The sequence below is a fragment of the Octopus bimaculoides genome, chromosome 8, assembly GCF_001194135.2.
Source record: "Octopus bimaculoides isolate UCB-OBI-ISO-001 chromosome 8, ASM119413v2, whole genome shotgun sequence".
Lineage (NCBI taxonomy): Eukaryota > Metazoa > Mollusca > Cephalopoda > Octopoda > Octopodidae > Octopus > Octopus bimaculoides.
The window spans coordinates 27,689,597-27,711,758 of NC_068988.1; the positions used below are offsets into that span (position 1 = coordinate 27,689,597).

At 36.3% G+C, this 22,162-nt stretch overlaps 2 protein-coding genes across 4 annotated transcripts in view; one reads left to right on the forward strand and one right to left on the reverse strand.

The window, feature by feature from the left end:
* Positions 1–2,892: 2,892 nt before the first annotated feature.
* On the reverse strand, positions 2,893–15,162 carry LOC106880874 (histone RNA hairpin-binding protein). Of its 2 annotated transcripts, none has more exons than XM_014931028.2 (8): positions 15,022–15,162; positions 12,179–12,265; positions 9,996–10,076; positions 8,776–8,907; positions 8,627–8,674; positions 4,610–4,720; positions 4,336–4,467; positions 2,893–3,465 (listed from the first exon to the last, which is right to left on the reverse strand). In XM_014931028.2, the coding sequence occupies exons 1-8, from the start codon at positions 15,099–15,101 to the stop codon at positions 3,222–3,224; spliced, it is 915 nt and encodes a 304-aa protein (XP_014786514.1). In that variant the 5' UTR covers positions 15,102–15,162; the 3' UTR covers positions 2,893–3,221. The 2 variants fall into 2 exon arrangements, with proteins under 2 accessions (XP_014786514.1, XP_014786515.1); XM_014931029.2 differs by lacking the exon at positions 15,022–15,162 and adding an exon at positions 12,729–12,836.
* A 151-nt stretch (positions 15,163–15,313) lies between these two features.
* Positions 15,314–22,162, forward strand: part of LOC106880873 (M-phase inducer phosphatase 1) — a 24,909-nt gene continuing 18,060 nt past the window's right edge. The window contains exons 1-3 of one of the 2 annotated variants that reach the window (XM_014931027.2): positions 15,314–15,976; positions 20,812–20,870; positions 21,288–21,339. In XM_014931027.2, the coding sequence (XP_014786513.1) occupies positions 15,840–15,976; positions 20,812–20,870; positions 21,288–21,339 (248 nt within the window). In that variant the 5' untranslated portion in view covers positions 15,314–15,839. The remainder of the gene's footprint in view (positions 15,977–20,811; positions 20,871–21,287; positions 21,340–22,162) is intronic. The other variant, XM_014931025.2, reaches the window with a different exon arrangement.

Consider the following 22,162-nt stretch of genomic DNA (forward strand, 5'->3'; position numbering starts at 1 on the left):
TCGGGAGACACACAGATTAAAACAGAGAGGGAGTGAAATTGAATGAGAAAGATTAAAAGAGAGAGAGAGGGTTATTCAAAGCACGAGGAGTTTTAGGGATTTCTATAGTTTGTACACAGTAAATATATAGAATGGTGGCCAGCTACTTCTAAGACAAGTTTTAGCTTTAAAGTGACTGTGCGAGGAAATACAACTGAAAACATGGAAATAAGCAGATCAAAGGCAAAATAAGTAGTAAGTGGGAAGCCTGGCTAAAAGACAGAGGAAGACTTACCTGGTCATTCTGTTATGGTCGTATTAATTCGGCAAAGATTTTAGGAGCAAGTGAAGGAATCGGTCGCGTGTGTTAGTTATATAGCTCCAAACTTGCGCTGGGCAGGAGTTAATCGAAGGGGTTTTACAATAAAGGAAATCTGGCAATTCTGTCAGTGACTTAGTTGTGAATATGTTCAAGGATTCTACTTATAAAGAGAAGTATATCATTCTAACGATAAGAATACACTAGAGATTGTGACGTGTCAACTGCTGCTCAGAACTGAAGTATTTCTTTAAAAGGAAAGCAAATCTTCTTGATGTGGTTCTTGCAATATTAATAACTGTAAGACTTGTAGAAGATGACAGGTAGAATTTAATGTGCCATATTATATGTAATTAAAGGGCCAACCTTCTATTAGGAATCTCTTGAAATACATAACATTTATGTTTTGATATTATTAAACATTATTTAACTGTTTGAGCTTTATCTTTTACCTGTTTCAGTCTTTGGACTGTGGCAATGCTGGGGCCTTGCCTTGAAGGGTCTTAGTCAAATGAAATGACACCAATACTTAGTTTTTTCAAAGCTTGGTATTTACATCTATTTTTTTTTGTGACAAACAAATTAGCTGTGCAGGTTGTTTGGCAACAGCTGAACACTAATACGTCATCATCAATGGGAGACTCCATCATATATACAGATATATCTATGTCTATGCATTTAAGAAGGGCATCCAGCTGTAGGAACTCTGCCAGATCAGATTGGAGTCTGGTGCAGCCTTCCGTCAAACCGTCCAACCCATGCCAGCAGTTTAGGATGCTTCTGGTCACTGAAACATGTTCTCTCAGTGAATGTTTATTGCAAACGTACACGAGTGAATATATGAAACTAGTTTTTTAAACAACAAATGGTTATGGGAGGCAGGGGGTGTTCTACCCTAGTAAAATGGTAACCAAAGGAGTCCATAGGCAAAAAAATGGTTGAGAACCATTGAGATAAATGTCCACAGAAGATGAGAATCATGTAATGGCTGACTGGAACAGTTAGATGTGATTTTATTCACTGAATAAAAGCAGGTGTGTGTGTGTGTTTATATTGAGAATAAGAAAAAGCCAAGTCTATACATAAACTATGTTTGTAAATGACATTTCTATTTTTTTTTTTCAGCAAGTGGTAGTGGTGAGATGGAGACGTCACCAACCCCCGTAGATGTTGCTTGGGGTCACTCTCAGTGCCCACAGTGTCTGCCTGTGGTAACTGGTAACAGCCTTATCATCCACATCTACTCCCATGAGAAATGATGTGCTGGAGGCAGAGGAAAATGAATGTCTTAGATCAATGTTATCATAAGCAGTAAGCAAGTCTTATATTTTGACTAATGTTTAGAAGTGTATCGACATCTGAAGAACAAAAACTCATTTTTAATTTTATTGTCTTTTCCATAAGGTGACCAAATAAGGTGTCATGCTCATGACTAAGATCATAGGCTTCATTCCTGGATTGGACAGTGAATAGTGCTCTTGAGCAAACCACTTCATTTTATGTTACGTTTGCTCATATGAAAACGAAAACCAGTCAATGTAACTGGCTTATTCCACCCCCCCCCCGCAATTGCTGGCCTTGTGCCACAGTTTGAAACCAATATATATTGTCCACAAAATATGTATAATCAAATTTTTATATTTCCTTGAGAAATTTTTTAGTTTATTAAAATGTAAGGAAGAGGCGAATAGAAGAACTTGATCACAACAGCAGTTACTGGTGAAACTGCAAGAAGTCCAGCTGAAAGAATGGAGTATCACTGGAAGGAATATTGTGATAAGACATTAACTCAGTATAAGACATTAACTCTATATTTTCAGGACATATGTAAGAGGCCAGATCTTTGAACACCAGGACTAATGATGCTGTAATTTAGCCCCAGGAGACATCGTCTCCAGCTGGCTATGACACGATCTGTGTCCTTTATATTTTCGAACAAGGGAATCTAGCAACTCCACTCAACTCAAAACAATATCCGTCTATCACGAAATAACCCAGAAATTGTGATACACAGATATTGTTTTGAGCTGAGTTGGGGTGCTAGATTCCCTTGTTTGAAAATATAAGGACACAGATTGTGTCGTATAGCCAGCTGGAGACGATGTCTCCTGGGGCTAAATTACAGCAACATTAATCCTAAACCAGGACTGCCATGTTATGTTGGCAAACACTCTTTACTACAAAGTACTGTCACTGAATATCTCACATTGTGAGATTAAAAACAGTAATTTTCTAATTTACAAAACAGAATATTTGGGCCAGTTTAAATGCTAAAAGGTCAAAGTATGATTAGGAAAAGAGGTCATGAAGATATGTCCGAGAATAGGATTCTATCAAGAAACCAATAGAACAACTCATTGAACATAATTCATCACTCACCAACAGAAGGCCAGGCACAAAAGATAGATTGTTAGATGAAATGTCATTATTTAGTCACACACTAAATTCAAACTACACCCAACTCGATATTACCTTTTGTGATTGCAATGTCAATAGAGTCAACAGTTTTGGTTGAATAACCAAGACCAATGAACGAAATAACAAACCAATCACCTCACTCACTAAAATTTCTGTAGACTGTAAGGAGAGAAAACTTTTTAATCAAATTCAATTTATTTACAATTAAAATCAATGATACATTAAATATAAAATAGAATGGAAAATAATGAAGATTAAAATTTTAGGGGACACATCAGCTTTCCGGATAGAATAGCTATGGATAGGCCTTTTTCTTTTAAAAGCCATCAACTCACACAAATTTACAAACACACACACATGAATGAATAAGTGAGAATCAAGTTAAGTTAAAATGTCGTCTGTGCTTTATATATAATATTAAATATATTATATTATATGAGGAAGGAAGTTTAACTAAATCGTTTTATATGATGGAAAACTCTTTTATGCTGCTCAAAACAATATACTATTCGATGTTATCAGTGGCACTTAGAACCGCACGAGGAACATGATTCTCTGAAGATGGATCTGTAAGCATTACTGTCTCTTCCAATGGTGAAGCCAGGCTATCCTTGGATGGAGACAATGGAGGTGACTCAAGGGCAAGGTCAATATCAATATCAAAACTGATATCCTCTTCTTCAATAACTTCTTCACTGACAGCACTGTTGGAAATTTCAGATGAATTATCAGATGTAACTGAGTCGCTTCTGAAAAGGAACAAAAGAACATTTAACAAAATTCTAAAGATAAAATTTATTTTCAGTTACAGAGATGTACTTGCATAGCAAGTGACCTGATACGAGATCATGTGCAGAAACAAAAACAATTGCAGCACGGAAAGTGTTTACAAGCCATTTACAAACACAAGAAGCGTTAGATTCACTTCAACATTTAAATTTAATTTGCCAAAATATTTGTCACTTTGAGACTGCGACCTCATCACCGACAAAATTCCATGCTGCAGCACAGAATTTTGTCAGCAGTCTCAAAGCAATGAAAATATTTGGCAAATTAAATTTAAATGTTGAAGTGAATCTAACGGTTCTTGTGTTTGTAAATGGCTTGTAAACACTTTCCACACTGCAATTGGCATTTCCATTCAATATCCTCATCAGTGAACCCTTCAGCATTCAGATTACCGTCAGTCAAAGACATTAACTCCAGGACTCATTCTATCAGTCTCTTTTGCTGAAGCACTAAGTTAAAGGGATGTAAACACACCAACACTGGTTGCTAAGCAATGGTAGTGGGGGACAAATATAGACAAAGACACAAATACACACACGAGCTACTTTCGGTCTCTAACTAGCAAATCCACCCACAAGACATTGATCTGCTGCTGTTTATTTTTAGAATGACATTGTGGAGTGGGTTTGAGAGGCCAGATCTGATCAGATTAAATGCTCAAGGGTTGAAAGATATCATACAACTTGCTTCAGCAGTAAACTATTAAGTCAAAATGAAAGGGGGAGGAGGTACCTGTAAGATTTTGCTTTTAGGTGAAAACAAACAACACTGCATGGTTTGGTCACAAAATAGTTAAGAATTTAGTTATGTACCAAATTTAGAGTACCTACCGTGTTGAACTAGTAATGTTATCAAATTGATGGAGTGCAATACGCCAATTCCTCATCTGTCCATCCCATGACCTGCGACTACATTTCTGGTACTTATTAGGAGTTTTGGGATGAGTCTTTTTCCGTTTATGCCTGCAAAGAATAAAGAGAAGATGAGCACCCACCCTTGATGAAATATTACATGTTTTACACAGCATTTGTGAATAATCCTAAGAAAATAAATCTGTAAAATTTGAGAACAAAGAATTATGCTTAAGCGAAATGAAAATATTACCTTGGAATCACTTTAATGTAATTGTCGTAACCAATTGTGTTCATGCCATAATCAATGTCCTTCTGTCTCCTCATCAGAATGTTTGGATCACTTTCAATTTCAGTCGGTTTGCTAAAAATAAAAATGATAATTCTTACCACCACCACCAACAACAACAAGAGCACAAACCTCTGCCAAGGCAACACCAATGCCCTCTCAACGATTTTTAAAATGCGAATATCCGAAATAAACTTGACTGCTCTCACAAACAAGAATACTAAAAATGAACCTGACTGCTCTCAAAAATTAAGTAAAAAAACAGGGAAAATATTCCAGAATCCTTGTCCGGTACCAGATCAATCCCCAAATCTAATCAATTTGTGCCAATCATCCCTGAAATTTTCATCCAAATCCATCCAGCGGTTCCCGAGATATCTTGTCCACAGATAAACAAACACAACTGAAAACAATACCTCCACCTTCTCTAAGGTGAAGGTAATAATAATAATTCTTTCTACTATAAGCACAAGACCCAAAATTTTGGAGGAGAAAGCTGGTTGATTACATTGACTCAAATGCATAACTGGTACCTATTTTATTGACCCCGAAATAACGAAAAGCAAAGTTTGGTGGAGTTTGAGCACAGAACATAAAGCAGAAAAAAATGCTGCTGAGCATTTTGTCCAGTGACATAACAATTCTGCTTAGCACAATGCTGTACTACTACTACTACTAATAATAATACTGATAAAAATAAGACAGACTATAAGAGCTCCAAATAATATCAAAACCCAACCAGAATTCCTAAGAGTTCTATCATTAGCATTGCTACTAATCATCAACATCTGAAAAATTTAATTGTTTTAACAGCTTGCAACTCAAAGTCCTTAATTACCAACCCATCCACTAAACACTGCCTATAATTATAAATCATCATTGTCAAATAACATCCATGTCCCATACCGGTATGGGTTGGATGGTCGGTTAGCATCTGATATGGTTTCTAGGGCCATGAATCTTATATGCCATTCGTGATAACATGACCTCACAAGATAAACACATGCATGCGGAACCTTTCCTCACATTTCATGATTTGAAATTGGTGCCGTCTAAATTAGGAGGGTGGGGTGGAGAGGAGACATTCCTCCAGCCCACACATCATCTTTATAATGTTCTACACCTGAACTAAATTAATACTCGCATCACATTCACTGACTGTAGCTACACTAATCTATTTCCAATAGACATAGCAAATGTCTATAAAATTCGAGCAAGGTCGTTGCCAGTGCAGGTGGCACATAAAAGACACCATTTTGAGCGTGGCCGTTGCCAGTACCGTGTGACTGGCCCTCGTGCCGGTGGCACGTAAAAGCACCCACTACACTCTCGGAGTGGTTGGCGTTAGGAAGGGCATCCAGCTTCAGAAACTAAGATAAGAGACTATAGGACTTGACCCGGCCAGGTCCTTTCAAACCATCCAATCAATGCCAACATGGAAAATGGAAGTTAAAAATGATGAGGATACCAAGTTTAGCAAAAACACTGGAAGTGAGAATGAATTTATTCCAGATCTCACCACCATCTCTAGTTTCTTTCCAGCTACTCCCATCCACCCTTATATCACATTCCTGATAGCTATGCATCTCCTCTATAGTAAGACACCTCTTGAAATCTGGTATAATCCTGCCCTCTCAAATACCCACCCACCACATACAAAGCCGAGGGGGGCATTCACCTTCTACCTCTTCTTTCATCAGCAAGTTATTTGGCAACCTTACTAGGGCCAGTGTCAAGAAAAGAGCACACAGTACACTCGGCAGAGTGGTTGGCATTAATTAGGAAAAGCGTCCAGTTGTAGAAACCATGCCAAAGCAGACATTGAAGTCTGACACAGCCCTGAAGCTCACCAGATCTTGTTAAACCATCCAATGATACCAGTATGGAAAACATGAGGTACAGAAAAATCTTTTGTTAGTCCCCTATATCTCTAGTATCAAGACCAAAAAGACGCTTTCCAAAGCTGTGCCAGCATTTCACCATCATTATCATACATCCTCCTTTTCATGCCGGCATGGGTCAGACGGAATTTGTCGAGGTATATTTTTAACAGCCAGTTACATTCACTGTCCCCAGCCCTCACCTGTTTCCAAGCAAGTTAATATTTCCTATGAACAGTCAAACCGTCCAGCCCATGCTAGCATGGAAAGCGGACGTTAAACGATGATGATAGTATATTTCCGGAATGGCACTGAAGGGTAGTGTGGTAGGCTGGATCTAGATGGTTAGAAAATAAAACAGGTAGCATGCGTAGCCCAGATATGGCTGGCTTAAATGCTAAAGGATTAACACTTCTTCGTGGCTAATATCATCATCATCATTACTGTCTAACGCCTGTTTTCCAAGCTGTCACTGTCGTACGAGCAGAACCTTTTATTTTCAATCTTCAGTGAAAACATGCCTGGCTACTGGGAAATATTACCTTACCTGCTTCCACAAATGCCCTCTGACCCATGCGAGCATGAGAAAGTGGATGTTAGAACAATTTATCTATATATAAATCTTTAATTATAATCTACCTGTGTAATGTTCAAACTGACCAGATCCAGCCTCTCACATCACTGCAATCTCAAAACCAGAAGGTAAAACATGATTAATTCAAAACAATGATAAGCATTACATTTTCCAACATTACCCGAATGCTAAAGGGTTAACTCTGCTCCCACAGAGCTGACTTGGGGCTAAGCATATCAGGTACGTTATCTCTTTGGCATTCAGATTTGTGTCAATAGTAATGTTTATTCATTTACGATTTGAACTTGCTATGTATCACCTTGTAACTTTGAGATTTCAATGCGATTGTTTGTTTATTTCTACAATGATACTTTAGGGTTATTGTGAGGTTGGATATGGCCAGTTTGAAGATAAAACAGGTAGATTATTTTGGCCAGGTACAGTCAGTTTAAACAATTAAAATGGACCCCCACCCACATCATATTCACGACCCCCAATTCCCGACGAGTGGTTTGAAAACATCCAATATAAATATCTTCTCTTTGCAGCTCCTACTGATTATTCCTACCCCCACTCTTCTAAATGAGAGCAGCCATTAAGAACCTGCTTAGCTTCCACCCTCTTATATCCTAGCATAAAGCACCCCACCTCTCAAGGTTTGTAGTTTCATGAGGTGCAAGGCAACTGCACTCACCAGTGCTAGAGGAACAAAAAAAACACCCAGTACCCACTGTAAAGCAGTTGGTGTTAAAAAGGCCATCCAACATTAAAAAATCATGCCAAAGCAGACAGCACAATGCTATTCTTGGACCTATTGGACTTTCTCAAACCATCCAACCCATGCCAGCATGGAACATGGACATTAAATGATAATGATGGCAATTGCCTTCTCATACATTATGTTGCAACATACAACATGGAAATGTAAAATGTAGGTTTTCTTTTGCATCCTTCTATTCTACATACTAATTTATGTTCAGATGTATACACTCATTCTTTTACATGTTGCAGTCATTAGATTGCAGCCATGCTGGGGCACTACCCGTAACTGTATCTCAAATATAATGCAACTCCCACTTTTTGCTTGTTAAAAAACTCCTTGGAAACCTTGCTTCCCAACCACACGATCCTGGGATCAGTCTCACTGTGCAGCATCACGAGTGTCCACGGCCTACAAAATCCTTGAGAGGATTCAATAGTCAGAAAGTAAAAGGCACCCACCATATAAACCTCTCTCTTTATATGTGTACCTATGCTATAATATCACATGATGTAAATGAGTGACACTGTCACACAAGTGAAGTTATTCATTTGTAGTCCCCTATGAACAAAAGATGCCTAGCTGTGGGAAAATATTACCATATCTGGAAGCAGGCGAGAGTTAGTGACAAGAAAAACATCCAGCTGTAGTAAATCCGCTTTGCTAAATCCTATCTGACCCATGCATATAGCTCCCTTATAATCCTCTCATATCTCCACAGATTTAAAATCTCAACAACTTAATGATTAAAAAAAGAAACCACTTACTCTGTATTCTTTCTTCCTCTCTGATTCAATTCAAGTTTACGGCAATACCTGGTGAATAAGCAAAAGTAAATGAGTAAACATCAGTATTCTTAGAACAAACCACTCTACAGGGCAATATAAACGAAACAACAAAGGCAGTAATTTATTACCTTTTTAAGTTTTTATGTTCTTGCTTGGCCCGACATTCGTAATCTTGTAGTTCGCATGTCAAGTCAACCTCAGATTTAGGAGTGGCTCTCTTGGACCACTCAACACCTGTAGTCGCCTGAGCTGGAGGAGTCCTGCAAGGAAATGAAAGTAACAGCAATGTACACTATGTGTGGATTTTGAAGCAGCCACAAAGCTTTGAAGCTCATTTTGCAACCATGTGGCTTCAGGGTCAGCTTCACTACACAGCTAATGTCTTGTGAATAAACTTGGCAGATGGAAACTGTGTGGAAGCCCATCATGCATGTGTGTGTCTGTCACCCACAACTGCCTGACAACCAATGTTGGTGCTTATGTCCCCTGGGACTTAACAGTTTGGCAAAAGAGAAATAATAGAATAAGTACAAGGGTCAATTTATTCTATTATTTATTCTAAGGCAGTGAGTGGCCCAGCACGACCACAGTCATGACTGGAAGAAGTAAAAGACAATAGAAAGATATATCGGAAACTGCTTCTTGAGAGAAGAGACATGGTTATGTGAGGGCCTGGAAATATTTAGCGACGGCCAGGAAGACTGAAGGGAAAAGAATAGAGGAAAGAGAAGGATGATGTGGATGTGAAGCTTGAGGAACTGGTTTGAAGAAAAAGGAATTAAACAGCAGGGAGTGGAACTATTACAGAAAACAAAGAACAGACAATTGTGGGAGGGCACGATCACTTTATGTCCTACATTCTGGACAAGGCACCCCCAGAAAAAGAATATGCTTACAACATAAGCATGCACCAGACTTCTGCAACTGTTTTGGCAGGATTTTTACAGCTGGATGCCCTTCTTAACACCAACCACTCAGCAGGGAAGGTCAGTTTTGGTAAGGTTTTTACAGCTGGATACCCTTCCAAATGCTATTTCAGAAATGGAACCTGCACTGACATTACAAGATTCTTCATTCAGCAATCCACAGAATGCATATGTATAATATTTTTCTATACTACTTATTGTTCAATGGTCCTGCAAGAGACAGGATACTATCGCTGGACATTTGGTACAAATATTACACAGCTAGATTCTCTATTTAAGTTATTTGACTGAAACTGAGGAAATAATGCACCAAACCTTATGTTACTGCTTGGGATTTCATTTAGTAGCCCAGTTGAACCCACTTTAGTTGCTCAGACACAAATGCATTTAAAATACAGAGAAAATAAAATAAAATTTCTCACCATTCTGGAGTAGTTGGAAGAGGAGGAAATTCATGGGGCTTATAGCGATAACGTCGTTGATGAAACTTTTGATTATTATCTCTGTAAAATACAAAAGGTTTAAAATTAATACAAAGACCAATGCAAAAATCTCAATATATGAAGGAACAAATAAAAATGAGCAAGAGGAAAAGATGAAATAAAAATATGTAACTCAATCATCAAACATAATGGCTGAGTACACCAAGTGGGAAATATAATATGCAGCCTTTGGTTTCATTTAACAGAGTGCAAAGTTGCAAAAATTTGGACAAGGCCTCAAATTTCTCTCCCCCTTGCTACTAAGGCCATGAAGTAACCATGTTTTTTCTGAGTAGATCCAACACACCATGTTAATATTTCTACGACATAATACAAGCTGGCTCTTAAAAAGTAGCTAATGCTAAAACTAGAATTGTAACCATCATTCAACATCAGTTTTCCATGCTGGCAAGGTCAGGAGTTGCACCTGCACCAATACCCTTCATGGGCAAACATTATTAATATTTACAAGTTTGCATAGAATTGCTAAATCAGATAAACACCCAATTAGATATGGTGACCCTGCCCCTTGCATACATATAGCATAAATAATGCAAGACATAACATTCACCCATCTTTCATGGATTTCCCCACTTTGCTGAAGACATTTTCTGCAAGGTTCATTGTACCATTTGCATGGAGATGGGTATTGAGCAACCAGCTGTAGGAACCATAGCAAAGCTGTTATTGGAGCTTGATGCAGCTCTGCAACTCATCAGATCCTTTCAAACCCCCCAACCTATGCCGGTATCAAAAACAGGCATTAAATGAATGATGATAGGATTAGGAGAAAGAACTCTAACCTGGAAAACCCCTGGTAGAGGATAGTGGAATGATTCCTTCATACAGGCAGTGAATATGGAAACAAGCTGCCCTGAACCAAACACTTACACTTTGGCAAAGCAGAACCCATGACAGCTACTTACTCTGGGTGTCAACCCATGGGAAGCAGTGGTGACACTCACACAATGACAGGTAGAAGAACCTTTGTGAGATCATAGGCAGGATCACTAAAATTCAGAAATATATAACTGTTAATGTGTACAGACCTAGTAACCATAGACGTATTACACTACAGCTGAGCAAGGCCAACAGGTAGCATTTATTTTTTACCTATAAATAAGCAACAGCATTTTTCTAGCTTAGCTGCTTCACTGTATATTATATGTTGCTGAATATGCAGAATATACATAGTTTTGTTACTAATGTGAGAATACCTCCCAATATTCTTTCGCTCCCCATAGCAAACTAACTAACTCACTCAACTCTATAAATTTCTTTCTGAGTTGGTCTAGTATCAAATATATTTGACTTCCTCAGCCTATAACCACTTCCAACCTTGAAACATTTAACTACTTCCTTCTGCTTTCTCTAGGTACCTTTCTATGCATCAAAAGGCAGGTAGTGAAAGTCAATTACTTCAGCAAAAATATTTTTACTTTCATTCCCTACCCAACAATATCAATAGAGCATACGAAAAAGCTTCAATAGGGTACTAAAAACTGGTAATAGTCTATGCTTCACTTTTGTGCAGTATTGTATTGAGGGAAGCCAATATTCCTAGAAGGCTGAGTGATAAGATAGGGGCAGCCAATGTGGTTCCTTTACCTGAAGATATGAAGAATAATTTCAACTTAGCAGGATTTGATATTATTACACAACCCAGCATAGAAAGCAGATGTTCAAAGATGATGATGATACCCTCTCTTATGGTTACCTTCTTGTACATTGAAAATCTTCTCTGGCACTCCATCACTACCATCTTTATCTTCTTCCCAGCTACTTACCACCTGTCTTTATATTATGTTGGATAGCCATGTATTTCCTCTACGAAGACACGTGTGCTTGTCCAACTATGATACTTTGGCTTTCTTCACCTGATATAAAACCACCTCCTCTTCAAATACTCCCACCAGTTAGTTGTGAGGTTTTTGTTTTTTACTGTTCCTTTTATATTCTTGCAAGTTGCTTGGCAATCTCATTAATGCTGGTGGAATAGGGAAAAAAAACAAAACAAAGCAAACACACAGCAGCAGAGACCATGCCAAATCCTGTCAAACTGTCCGATTCAGGCCAGCTTGGAAACTGGGCATTTAATGTAAGAAACAAAAAGCAAAACAGACCTTGAGTTATGTCCTCCACAGACCTCGTCTCTTCTGAGTGGACTACGTAATGGACTGGAATTCTCACTCATTTGTCTTCGATCATCTCTGAAACAATGAAGAAAAGTTACCAGGTGAAACAAGAGCTGTGGGGGAAAATTCAGACAAGTAAGATATTAACTTGGTTAATTGAATATAACAAAATATTCTGTGACAAGATAACTACAATATCTAATCAGATTCTTTTATATTCTTGAAGTAAAAATGTTTTCATACTTCATTCCTACAGGAGATGTAAAGTAAAATGAGCAATATCCATACATTAATTAATTAGAGCACAAGTGACGGAAAATATCTGCTATTCAACAAGACCAATTCTATAAAATGGTCACACCCGATCAAAAAGTATTCCGACATCGAAGTGGTACCCATTTATCGACCCTGAATTCGGAAACGCGAAGCTAAATCCCGAACAAGCGCAATACTAGCAACATAGATGCTCGAAACATTATTTTACCTCTTCGCCTACTATACTCTCAGATCACACATTCAATAATATAGTTCTAAATACCCGTAAAAAGATGGGATGGTCACAACTTTCAATTAACGTCAGCCTGGTGCTAAATGATAACAAAATATGTTGATTCAATATAATGTTTATTTCTCTCCCCTTGACGATTATGTCTGGACCGAAACACCGACTCTCAAACCGGTGGATGGTGATGAATATATATTCATTACAAATGCAAGAAGGGATACAATGGAATTTTTCAGAACTTTATCTTATTGTAATTTCTAAATTCCTTTCCACAAACACTGACAGTTTATAAACATAAGCTTTTTATTTTCCAATCAGTTATTCTTCAAACTATCCAAACCGCCTGAAGATTTCAAATTCGAGTTGCTTCCCATTTTAATTTTCCACGTTGAAATCATCCAGAATATGCAAAATCGAAACTGCTACGTATTTTGTATATACACGGTGCATTAAAAAAGTCTCAACAGGCATTCCAATTGTGAACATCCAGTTGATATATCACTTACTATATATGCAATGGAACGAACGAGCGAGATGCATCTATCTGGGAGAGGATCAAGTGATATTAAAACACGAGCGCATACTGTGAGGGCCCGTCAAACATGCTACCCACGAAAATCGGACGCAAAATGATCACTATATATATATGGATGCATGTTTCTTTCATTTAAACCATATGTACGTATAGGGAAAAAAACCCCATTAAACTGGATGTCCACGTCTGAACCTGTGTTATTCTTTATAGCAGTAATTGAAATTTCTTAAAAAAAAGTAAAATCTTATAAAACATATGTTCTCGCAGCAGCACATACACACAAACTAAGTTAACAAAATCCTAAGTACATTTCGCAGTTACTGCTTGGGCTTTGTAATTTATTCCGGAATCGTTTTTATGACAATAAAATAAGAAACTTAGTCAAATTTAGACGATGTGTGCAGATGACTAGATTAACTTATGTATTCATGATATTGATCTTGGAAGGGTCAAATTTAGTGACGACCCTTGACTGAATTTGAACGCAGATTTTGCGAACCCATCGCTGTCAAATAGCTTATTGTTCATAGCATAAGTATTTTATTTTATCGATGCCGCAGGGATGAAAGGCAGGGTTGAGTTTGGCGGGATTTGAAGAGCCGGAAGAAATATTTTAAGGCCTCAGAAAGTCTGCCCTTCAAGTAAATTCATTAAGTTGAACCGTTTGGCAGAGCGTTAGATAAAGTACCTTGCGGTACTCTACGCTAAGGTCAAATTCCATGGTCGAGAAAATTCTAGTCCTGGAATCGATTCTTTCTCAGAATTAATTGCGCTACGCCGCGAGACCATCCTATAGTAAAAAAATAATGACATCATTGAGAATGCTTCTATAACCTGAAAAATAAAAACTTTTTAAAATCCACAAGTGGAAGGAGATACTAAAATTCGGGATAATATATTAATCGAGCTTCCACACAATTATTGGTTGATCCCTTTCATACGTGTGACCTTTGATTAATGTTTGAAAGATCGCTTATAACATTATCCCGCGAAAAAAAAACCCAATTTTTTTTTTGTCTCAATTGATTCATAAACTTTTCTTCGATATTGTTCTCGAGGAAACAGATTTCTTAATATTGTTTAACGAATCCTCTGCGCTTTAAAAAAAAAATTTTTTATTTGTCATTATTTTCTTTTCTAAAATAAAATAAAATGTTTGTTTGTAATTATAAAAACCCCGAATTGAAGATTCTTCGTGGTTTGATAAATAACCGCCTAAATATATGCCATCGGTCCTGAAACAAATAACGTTACGTTGTAGAATTTCATTCGATCAGCAAAGAGCGCCAGATGAAGAAAAACAAACAATGTTGAAATAGATTTAAAAAGGAGGGGAGAATATTAAGATGGCGCGATATCGATAATCGGTAGACTTCAGAGTTAGCAGTTAATACACAAGAAAAGGAAACTATAAAGGATCATGTACAAAGAACCTGGATCCGATCATTGCATCCACTTGTAGGGAAACAAGTTTGCTAGCTTAATTCGAAGCGATCGAGGTTCAGAAGAATTCCAATTCGTACTGGAAATCTTATTTTTAATTAAATCTAAATCAATAAGCATTGGTCTTAATGTGTAAAATAAATAAAAATGTGAAATTAATAAATCTGAAGAAGAAAAATGTGGTGAAAAGCTTTGGTAGCATGCCGCTAAAATAGAATAATATAAACGGTAAGGCCTGATGAATGATTGTCAAGTGAGTGAAATAAATTACAGCAGAGCAGTTTAGATTTCAGTTTCGCAAGCAACAAGAAATATACGATAAAAAAAAACTGATGTGATAATACGAACTTGTTCCTGCGCGGAGTGGTCATTCTATTATCAGTAAAAGATACATTATGAATGGAAGTGGCATCCGATAAAGAGTCCATGTTAGTGTTTGTATGCCTGGCAATCAACTGATAAGTTCCCGCCAAACATGGCGCATGCGCTTCGGACTCAAAATCGAAATAAAAGATCTAATTATTTTTTTATATAAAGCCTAGATTTAGAATTGAAATCACAATTAAGACGGATGTAAATGAACAAAATATATTTTTCTAGAGATTTTAATTTTCAAGTGTGTATAACTATATGCAATCAGGGGAGCTGTGTAAATACTGGTTGTTGATTGGTTCGAATAAATTTATGTTTGAAAATTGTGGCGCCGACGTTTTCTTAGCATTCCTTGTTAGTTGACCAAGATAGTCTTAGGCCAGTCGCCACCCTAGTGCTCTTTTAGCACACCGAATTGGCGTTAAAAACCACGAATGTACATTTACACGTCATCTGCGATAATAACTATTTGTAACGTTTATTTATTTACCCTATAACAAACAAAAAAAAACCCCACAAAACGCCTGTGCCTCTTAGTTTGTAGAAAAAAAAATAAGGTTGAATGAGTTTTTTTTAAAATTATTTAATCACGCCTACAGCTATTTACTAAACACTTCTTTGTGGTTGAGATAATCGGTATTAAACCCTCTTGGAGAGATTTAGAGACACGAGGACAGCGTTAACTAGAAATTTCTGTTGATATTTACCAGAAAGTCTAGTTTTGAGTAGTTCTTGCTTGTTATAATCGTAAATATATCGAATTTCAGCTAAGCACCATCGTTTAAACTCTTGAAATGTCTAGTTTTGGAAGATCGTTACAAATAATGGCTTTAGATTGTAATTCGTCGATAACTAAAGGCGAAAACAATGGAAACTTGCATTCCCCTGTTACAAATCTGGCGATGAACCTAAGTGAACTTCGAACTGACAGGTAAATCATTTTTCTTTTTATAATTAAACTTCATCATATGGTGTTTAGCTTTGTTTTCTTTTTGCTGCCTCTCTTGATGAAACACTTCGAAATTATTTAGAATTGACGAATAATTTTTTATTTTATTCCTTCTATGTCTAATGCTTAATGTATTACCAAAAGTAATTTATAAATTAACATGATTTAGTTGTTTAATATATCTTTTAATTTTGGACACTAAACTTTTTCTAGCGTTGTTTTTTTCTATTTTTTTAGTTGCGTTTTGTATATTTATTTTGAGTAAAATTAATTTGAGGACATTCATAAACGGAAAGTATTATATTCACGTGTCTCAGCACGTTTAGTTTGATGTATTATTGTTGCATGTGTGAATTAATTTCCCTAAAGACAATCAGTTTAAAGTTGTTGGTTTGTTTGGTGTCAACCAATCGGTGTCAACTCCTCTCACTCACTCTCTCTCTACTGACACTCATCACGTTTCAATTAGTTCTGCCCTTAGTCTTAGATAAAAGGGGTTGCTTTACTCTTTCCCTCGTTTTCTCTCTCTCTCTCTCCATTTCTTCAGGAAAGGATTGCTTTACTCTGCTCTCTCACCAATTTTCTGTTTTCGTAATGACGACAAACAATGTTAGGGTTTCAAATTTGAAATTGTCACCCCTCCCTCCATCCCCGCCTGGCCTATATATGTAACTTATCAAAGTTTGAAAATTGATTAGTTCATTAACTGGTTCAAGTCAGTTGGATCGATTTTTACTTTATCGACGCTTAAAAATAAAAAAAAAGGTCGATCTCGGCAGGATTTGAACTCGGGGCTGAGAGGAACATAGATGTTGAAATACATTGAGTTAACTGGAGCGCTTTACTTTCTTGGCTACCTAATAATCACTTCATAAAATATTAAATAAGAAAATTCAACCTTCTCTCTTTTTGTTCTTAGTTTTTAAATTTAGTACTTTCTAAACATAGGAATTTATATATTTTGATTTCAAATTTAATTACTCTGAAGTTATCTATTTTGCAATATAAAAACCCTTGGTATATTTCATAACAAAGTTGATTACATTAAGTGATGCAATATTTTTCTCAAGATTCTGTTTTGAGCAGGGCTTTAAAATTCTCTTGTCTCATGTTCTGTATTATTATTCTTGACTTAATGCTAAATGAAAATTTATTAAAAATTGAATTTCTTTAGTCAAAAGTAATTCGCAAAATTTTTTTAATTTCCTAGTTATTTTTTTGCTGAAACTACTTTTTTTTTTTTTTTAAATATCCCATCTATTACAATGTACTGATTCCTATAACCGACTTATCACATTACTTTCTTTGTTGCTCAGCTTGGAAACAAAATATTTTGATAAACCCGTTCTTCAAAAACGACAAATTTGGGAGGAAATATATATATATTTTTTATATTGGAAGGCTTACTCGTAAGATTTAAAGAAAAAAAAATCCGTTAGGGTTCATAACCAGTCATGATTAAGTTTCAGTCTTACACTTTTTATATTTTACTGTGATTTTCATTTTTGTTCAGCATCCATCCGTAAATGAAGTCATTGTGTTCTCATACAGGACCATGACTTGTGAGCATATATGCTACTGAACAAGTCAGCTCTTAACTGATGACGAATTGTACATATCCAGTTTTGTCCTCTATTTACATGCACTTGTAATTATGTCACCTGTTTGAATAACTAATTCGCGCCATAAACGTCGACTACGTTCGTAAATTGGTAAAAAGTTGCTGTAAAGCTTCAATTGATATCTGAGCAATGGAGTAACTCCTCTGGCTCAAATTTGAAATTGCTCACCAATTAATATTTGAACTAGAATCTCTTGATTTGAAACTTTATCCATAAAGAACATTACATTGAATGAGCAATTATTTTAACCACAATTTCCAAGATAAATGATAAGAGAATGGTAAATTAGAAGCTGTATAGGTGTAATTGTTTAAGATATCCTCTTTTCCAGTGATCTCTCAACCTTATGACAATTTGTCTCCTGTTGGAGAACTTGCTACTCAAATTCGTCACCTTGGTCATCCAATGGCTCATTTCAGGGCATTATACTTATAAATCTATTTTAACATTACCATTTATTTGATGATACTGTTTAAAAATCACGCATTGTACCCTTATTTCACATTTTTCAAAATAAACCCTTTTTGTTGTCAACTTCATCGTGCAGGAATCTTTCTGAACAGAACTTGCTATGGTAATGACCTAAAATACAGCTCTTCTTTTGAAATGTTTTATTGTGTTGCACTGTTAAAAAAGGACAAACTAGTATTGTAATCTGTTTTGAAATTCTAACAATAAAGAGCAATACGTGTAACTTTTGTGACAAATTATTTGTAAGAATGAGTCGCGGAATGTAAATACATATCTAATGAAAAGTAATTGGACTAGAAATAAACCTTTCAAGTCTAGGCACAAAGCCTGAAATTTTGAGGGAGGGGGCAAGAGGATTATATCAACTCCTGTGCTCAATTGGTTCTTATTTCATCGACCTCGGTAGAATTTCGACCAGAACCTGATGTTGGAGAAGCAGCTAAGCATTTTTGTCTGGTGTGCTCACTCACGATCTAACCAGCTCATCGCCTTTTGCGCTAGAAATGTTAAAATGTCGAACAATGAAGTTGAGTGATTTAGAAATAAGTCTTAAATTGTTCATGATTAATAGGCGCAGACATGGCTATGTGGTTAAGAAAATGGTTTTACAGCCACGAGGTTTCCTGTTCAGTTTCACTGTGCGGCACTTTGTGTAAATGTTTCCCCCACCTCTTGATTACGTCCTCGTAACTTAGCTGTTTGGCAAAAAGAGAGCGATAGTATAAGTATTGGACTTAAAAAATAAGTACAGGGTCGATTTATTTGACTTAAACCCTTCAAGGTGTTTCAGTATGATTGCAGTAAAAGATAACTGAAACAAGTAAAAGATTAAACATTTGCTAAGTACTGCAATTGAAAACTCGCCATTACCGCACCCTATTCACCGCATTCCAAATACGATCCCTGCGAGGGAACCTATATGTGGCTGTTGGTCCCCCTAGAAATAACAACCAATCCTCCGCATTTGTTTTCGAATGTATTCCTCCACCTCCGAGGAACTTTTTTGTAGTTTCTTTTTAAAACGGTCTTCAGATTTCTATGTTTTGAATTTTAGAAATTCAGAATGTTGGGGCAAAATGTATGAAATTGTTATCGGTTTGGCTATTTCGTTGAAGGCAAACTTGGCTATTTTGAACTTAAAACTATGAACTTTCTGGTTGCTCTACATTATATGTTTAACATTTATTGAAATTTCCTAAAATTTGTTAAAGGTATTTTTTAATTAAATTTTTTGCTCATAAAAGCTTAAATGCCAGTTAAGTCTTTCATTTGAAGGACTGGAAGACATTGTGGCTGTGTAGTAAGAAGGTTGCTTCCCAGTCACATTGTTCCGGATTCAGTCCCTTTGCGTGGCTGACCAAAGCCTTGTGAATGGATTTGGTAGACGGAAACTGAAAGAAGCCCGCCGTATGTATGTGTGTGTGTGTGTGTAGCATTCCTTCATTTGTAGCAACGCATGCGTATTAGTTTTTTAACTCCCGGGAAAAATGGAGTCTTACGTTTCCAGCTTACGCTCTTCGGCAGAAAGAAATAAAAAGAGAATTTAAAAAATGTGTGTGTCTGTCTGTCCCCCTGTCATAGCTTGACAACAGATGCTGGTGTATGTATGTCCCCGTAGCTGGATCTATTGAATAGATCCCCGTAACTTAACGGTTTGGCAAAAGCGAGCGATAGAATAAGTACTAGGCTTACAAGGAATAAGCTCTGGGGTCGATTTCTTCGACTAAAACCCAGCATGACCGCAGACAACTGAGACAAGAAAATTCTTTCAGATTTTAAAATTTTATTCAAGAGACCCTTGCCTCCAGTAACGCCAGTCTCTATGCTTTTCTTTCGGGGTCATTGTCCTTTTAAGAGATGCTGTTAACAAGTCATTCTGTTCTTGAAATTTTATTGGACAATTAAACTGGTTCTTTAAATGTCCTGATTTTGATTACGTTATAGTTGTTAGTATGAATGGTAGATGTTTGGAATGGCTATCTGTCCTTCGAAGTCCCATATTTTTATGAAAGTGGAGGAGGTAAAATTGTAAAAGAAAAAGAAATAAAGGGGGGGGGACCCGAAAATTTTGGAGAATATTTGAAAAAAATTATGGCTAAAAAAAAAAAACGTTTTTCTTATCTTATGAATCATGGTACTTTGAAGGCATTTTTTTTTTCACTGAAACAACACTGTAGGGACTTAGTAAATTGCGAGTAAAATTATTTCTCTAGCATATGTAATTTAAATTGAAAGAACGATCTTGCCGAAACGGTTATAACGCCCTTTAAGCAATGGGAGTTTGTATCCGGTTATGCGTTGTCACTGAGCAATACTTGAAATTTGTTCCTGATTTCGATATCAAGAAGTGACCACGCTTCGGTGGTTTACTGTTCTGTTAAGGCGGATTTAATTGTTGGAGTATATGTTTGGAAAGGTCATTACCTTTACATTTCGATACAAGGCAAGCCAGTTGTATGGGGAAGAAGTCAGTCGATTAAATCGACCCCAGTGCTCACTGTTATTTTATTGGCATCCGAAAGGATGCGGTTAAAGTTAACCTGGGTGGGATTTGAACTCAGAACGTAAGGAGCCGGAAGAATTGCCGCTAAACATTTTGTCCGTCGCGCTAACGATTCTGCCATGTCACTAACGATTCAGATCAAAATAGATAAATAAATATTTTGACGTTTTCGAACTGATTATTTATTTACAGTGTGAATATGGTTTAATTTATGTTTGCAGGTCAACTCCCAAAAGACGTTTATCGCTAAATACCGTGGATAGTGGGCCAATATTATCAGGTAATTTTAATGTTTAATTTCTTCCAAGATTTTAAAGAGAGACAGGTATCAAGAATTCAATTTTTGAATTGCGAACTTCTTACATTGCAAATATCATTTTCAAATTTTTGTGATCAATGATAAGAAAGACATTTTTCTTTTTCAGCGTTATCGATTTAATAAAAGTGTCTTTTAATGACAATATATTTATTTCTAGAGTTTCTTTGTAAAAAGAAAAATATTCTAAGTAGTTTGTGTGTTGACTTCATCTGCGTGCATGGGTCTATATGGTTAATGTTTATAATATCTTAATGCATTTAATATCTTATTTAGTTGGTGTGGTTTAACTACACTGGGGGGAATTAATTTGTTTTCTTCACGATTTATTAATTAGCTTTAAGAATTTAATTTTTCTTTCCTTATAATTGTATTTCTCAGATTGTTTTAAAGACTCTCCGACTCCGTTTTATTCACCTTCCGAGGAATATAGGTGAGTTTGATAGCCCTCCCACGAGAAACGATTTTATATTTTCATATCTAGGTATTTTGCATTATATAATTGCCAAATATATATTTCGTTTTTTTTCTTTTTCTTTCAATAATGAATTAACAATATTGTATTAACCCTTGCTTTTTTGTTAAACTCTGACATTTGATAAATAGCCTGTTTATTTGTACAAATTGTTTAATAGTATAATAATTATATATGAATGAAAAATTGTATGATTTTAATCAAAAACTTGTATTAAATTCTTTAACAGTAATTTTTTCATTTTAGTGAATGTTTTCATGAGTTTTAGTATCGGAGTAAGAAGATTTAGTAACTTGAACGAATGGAGAATAATGGTTTTGTTCAAAGTGGAACCCAATATTTATAGCTTATGTGTTGTATGTCTGTTAAATTAGTGTTGTTACTTAGTCCTCTCCCTTAATTTTTCTAGGAGACAGCTGATTCTATTCACATTGTCTCAGCTGTTCTTTACCTCTTTACTATAATCATGTAAGTAGCGGAGGCAGAAAACAAAGGCTTCACAGGGCATGCACTTCAGAAACTAGCCTATTGTTAGAGCAACCAATCGAATTGCTTGCTATAGCCAAATGCTGTGGACACGGGTAGAGAGAGAGATGCTTTGCAAGATTAGAATAGTGTCCTAAACCAGCTGGTGGCTATTTTCTTTTTTCTAAAGAAAAGATTCCTAAGGGGAGTAGACAAGCTTATCAATATATTTTTCTTTTCTTCACTCTCCCCTTCTCATACAGTGAAACATACTATTTGCTATTTAAACAAAGGACATGAGAAAAAATTCCTATGT

What these genes read in the sequence shown, in the direction of transcription:
- LOC106880874 (XM_014931028.2), bottom strand. Translation starts at nt 15,101, where the DNA reads ATGGACTCTTTATCGGATGCCACTTCCATTCATAATGTATCTTTTACT. An exon ending in CTTCCAACTACTCCAGAATG is followed by an intron (nt 8,908 to 9,995) that starts GTGAGAAATTTT and finishes ATTTCCTTGCAG; the next exon opens with GACTCCTCCAGCTCAGGCGA. An exon ending in AGAGGAAGAAAGAATACAGA is followed by an intron (nt 4,721 to 8,626) that starts GTAAGTGGTTTC and finishes TTTTATTTTTAG; the next exon opens with CAAACCGACTGAAATTGAAA.